General features: G+C 34.1%; 1 protein-coding gene across 1 annotated transcript in view; it reads right to left on the reverse strand.

Annotated features, from left to right (window-relative positions):
* Positions 1-4168, reverse strand: part of Acoxl (acyl-CoA oxidase like) — a 315344-nt gene that overhangs the window by 107050 nt on the left and 204126 nt on the right. The window contains 1 exon segment of the mRNA XM_033761482.1: positions 3372-3481. Within this exon segment, the coding sequence (XP_033617373.1) occupies positions 3372-3481 (110 nt within the window).

A 4168-nucleotide genomic window follows, 5' to 3' on the forward strand; every position in this document is an offset into this window, starting at 1 on the left:
AAAAAAAAAAAAAAAAAAAAAAAAAGACATAAAAGAACACAAAAGAAAAAGCAAAGAGTAAGCTCCAATACTAGAATAAAATTAAAAAAAAAAACAACTGTTTTTGTGCATGCAACAATGAAATAGGAAACAAGGTACAACAGAGATAATCAACAAAAGGAACAAACAGTAGGTTGTTTGAAAAAAAAATGAGACAGACAAGCATCTGGTAAGACTAAGCAACATCAACAACTGTCTTTCTAAAAGACACGGGAGATAATTTGAAGGACATATAACCACAGATCTAACAGAAGTTAAAAAGATAGAAAGTAGAAACATATACCAAAAAATTAAAAACCAAATAGATAAATTTCTAGAAAAATACAATTTACCAAAACTGGCAGAAAAAGAAAAAGCCTAAAAGCCCTAAAACAATTTAATGAGCTAAATGATTAAAACCAATCATTTTCAAATAATTTACTGAATTCTTTCACACAATAAGAAACCACTCCCAAAATAGCTATAAAAGACCAGTAAAACTTTGATTTAAATCTAAATTAGGGAGGTATAAAAATTAAAAATTATAAGCTTAAGCATATTAACACTAACAAGCCCAGCCCAGGAAAACAGAGAGATGAGTATATAGCATAACATAATCATGTCCCTCTTAAGCATGGGAGATAGCTTAACGTTAGAAGGCTTATAAAAGCTATTTCTCAAATTAATAGAATAAATTAAAAATAAGATCATTTCACTAGATGCAAAAAACTCACTTAATAAAATTTATTATTTGGTAATTTCAAAAATGTCTGAAATGAATGAAATTTCGTTAGGAAGTAAACTGCCTGCCAAAAACTCCAGCAAGCATCAGTCTTTTTTCTTTTTTTTTTTTTCTTTTGGTACTGGGGATCAAACTCAGGTCCTCACGCTTGCGAGGTAGGCAAGCATCACTCTTAATACTGAAATGTTAAATTAATTATTTTTAAAACCAGGAATAAGACAAAAAAATCTTCTATGTTTACTTCTGTGCAAACTGAATTGGAGGCCCTACACCCAGGTAAGACATGAAAAGTATAAAAAGTAACAATGGGAAAGGAAGAAATAAAAAAAATCATTATTTGCCAATGGTATGACTATTTATGGAAAAAAACACAAAGATTTTATAGACACATTTAGAAGAAAACTTTACCACCTAGTTTACACATAAAAGCTAACAGTATGTGTAATAAACCAGCAACACTATGAAATACAATGTAAAATATATTCTTATAGAACAACAGCAAAATTATAAACTAAGTAGTAATAAGTGTATTAAAGGTTGCACTATGTATAGAGAAAATGATAAAACTCTGGAAGACACTTAGAAAATAAAATCTTTGAGAAAAAACATATTTCTATGTCAATTTTTCTGCAAATGTATAAAGATTTAATCCATTTTTCAAAGAAAATTTTCACAGGTTTAAGAAATTTTAGTGAACTATACTAACAAAGTGTTTTCATTTTAACCATTTTAAGTGTGAAATTCAGTGACATTAAACACATTCCCCTCATGCACCTATAACATCCACCCCTGGGAATATTTCAGTGTCCCAAACTGAGACCCTGGACCCTTTAAATAATAGCTACTCCTTGTGTCCTCTGCTCAGTCCATGTAACACTCAGTCCTTCTTCTTTCTGTTTTTACCAATTTGAACAACCTAGGTACTTCATATTAACTCATTCTTAAATTTTTCTTTTTGTGTTTGAAGATTTTGTTTTGTTTTGGAAGAATATGACAAACGGATTCCTAAAATTCTATAGAAGTACAAAATAGCCAAGATAATCATGAATTATATTTCAGATATAATAATGTGATATCATACTAATATCTTATTATAAGGCCAGGATAATTACAACAGTGTGTTGCTACATAAAGGATACACAAGCAGACCAGCAACAAAATAGCCCCCAAATGAACTCTTGCCTATGGAGAAATTTAATAAATGCCAAAGTGAGCTTTACCATCCACTAGGAAAGGACAGTCAGTTCATTAAATGATGCTAAAAAAACAGATGAAGGGAGAACAAATGGAATTAGATTCCTTTCTCAATCATAGGCACAAAGCTTCCAATGGATTGGTGAACTCTCAAACTTTGAAAATACACATTCCATGAACTCAGAGTAGACAACACAGAAAACTGAACATAAAAGAGTGATAAATTATAGCTTAAAAATTAATGATTATGCTTTTTTTGTTTATTGAGATAGAGTCTCACAGTGTAATCTAGGCTGGCCTTGAATTTATTATATAGCTGAGGCTGGCCTTGAACTCACAGCAATCCTCAGCCTCAGAAGTGCTGAGATTACAAGCATAGGCTACCATGCCTGGAGTGATGTTATTAATTTAAATTGTATAATTAAAAATTTTGTGTTCATCAAAAGATACCATAAAGTTTAAGGGAAGCCATGAACTTGGAAAAGATAATTGCAGTATATATAATAAGAAAGGACAAAAAAACACCCCAAAATCATTAAAAATAAGGCACAAATACACAAAATGGGGAAAATGGGCATAAAACACACCAGGCATTTCCTAAACAGGAAATACAAATGGCAAATAGAAATGAAATCATGATCTCCTTTAACATAGAAATTGCAAAAGCTTTTTTCTGGTACTGGGGATCAAATTCAGGAAACTTACGCTTGCCCAGTGGGCACGGTACCACTGAGCCACAACCCCAGCCCCAAATAAATTGCAATTTATAATCTTGGTGTGATCATTTTTATTATTGCACTGACAAAAATTAAGAAGTCTGGCTCTACAGAAGAGATGCTTCTGTAGATTTGTATTACAATTTTGAAAAAAATACTTTAGCACTATCTAGTAAAGTTGAATATTAGAATACTCTATAACAGAAAAATTCCACTTCTATGTGGAATTGTTTTAGTTGGCAAGTTGTATAGTGGGTGCATGATCATTAATTTTATATATTCAATACTTTTTGTACATAACTGATACTAAAATTTTCAAACAAAGGCATGTTGGGCAGTGTAGTGGGTGCATGAACATTAATTTTACATATTTACTTTTTATATATGTGTGTGTTGTACTGGGGATTGAACTCCAGGCCTTCACACTGCATCCCTTTAAATTTTTTATTTTGTGACAGGATCACACTAAGTTGCCCAGGCTGGGCTCAAATTTGCAGTCCTCCTGCCTTAGCCTTCTAGAGTGCTGGGATTACAGGTGTATACCACCACCACGCCTGGCATATTCACTATTTTTTGCATATACTAGTAGACTTTAAAAATTTCAACAAGAGCAAAATCACACCATAACAAGTCTCTATAAATTTAGGCTCAATAATAAGATACTGATAGCAGGTGACTGTGACACTCTGAGCAGTGTGTACCTGGTTGTCAGCTTGTCACCCACAGATGAAGCCCAGTTCTGGAACAAGCCAAAGAGGGATTTTTCTTCCTGGTGCTTGGTGTAGTGAGCCAGCAGTTCCCAAGCTACAACCTGTGTAGAGAGTTTATTAAACATCAGCCATATCTCAGAAATGTAAGGAGTCTTTCTTTGCAGATAGATAAGGTCTATTTGCTATTATCAGACTTCTTGGAAAAAAATCAAGTGCAAGACCCCATCCTTCTGGGTCCACCAGTTCCCATAATAAAGGTGTACTGTTTACCTCCTCTCTCCTGTACTTCTAACTCATTACACACTTCCTGCTCTCTCTCCCCTTCATCAAACACTGGCCCTATGACCAGGATTCAGTTGATGCATCAGATGGAACCCACTTGCCTTCCTTGGAGGAATCATACTAAAATGTGCAAATAAAGCCATCTATCAATCTCTACCCTCTGCATCTTCAAAGTTATGATTTGGACCTAAAGTCCTGCATTGTTTTCCAGGCTTCTTCAAAGGTATACATGGCTCACCCACTGCAAAAGGAGGCTCAACTAAGGATTTGCAACAAGTGCCAAATATGTGAGGGATGCCACTGTGGCCCCACTCCCCGCTGCCCCATCTCCACAGCAGGAGTGGTCCTGGCCCAAACTGCTGGCCTACAGAATTGCAGGCTAACAAATTGTTGTCCTAAGTTTTGGGATGATTTGTTACTAATCAATAGAGAGCTTTTCTTTCACCCATCAGCTTTAGAATAGTCCTTTGCATCACATCATACATGATTTTATTTAGGTTACATCA

This window comes from Fukomys damarensis, unplaced genomic scaffold, assembly GCF_012274545.1.
Source record: "Fukomys damarensis isolate Sample0158 unplaced genomic scaffold, DMR_v1.0_HiC HiC_scaffold_9, whole genome shotgun sequence".
Lineage (NCBI taxonomy): Eukaryota > Metazoa > Chordata > Mammalia > Rodentia > Bathyergidae > Fukomys > Fukomys damarensis.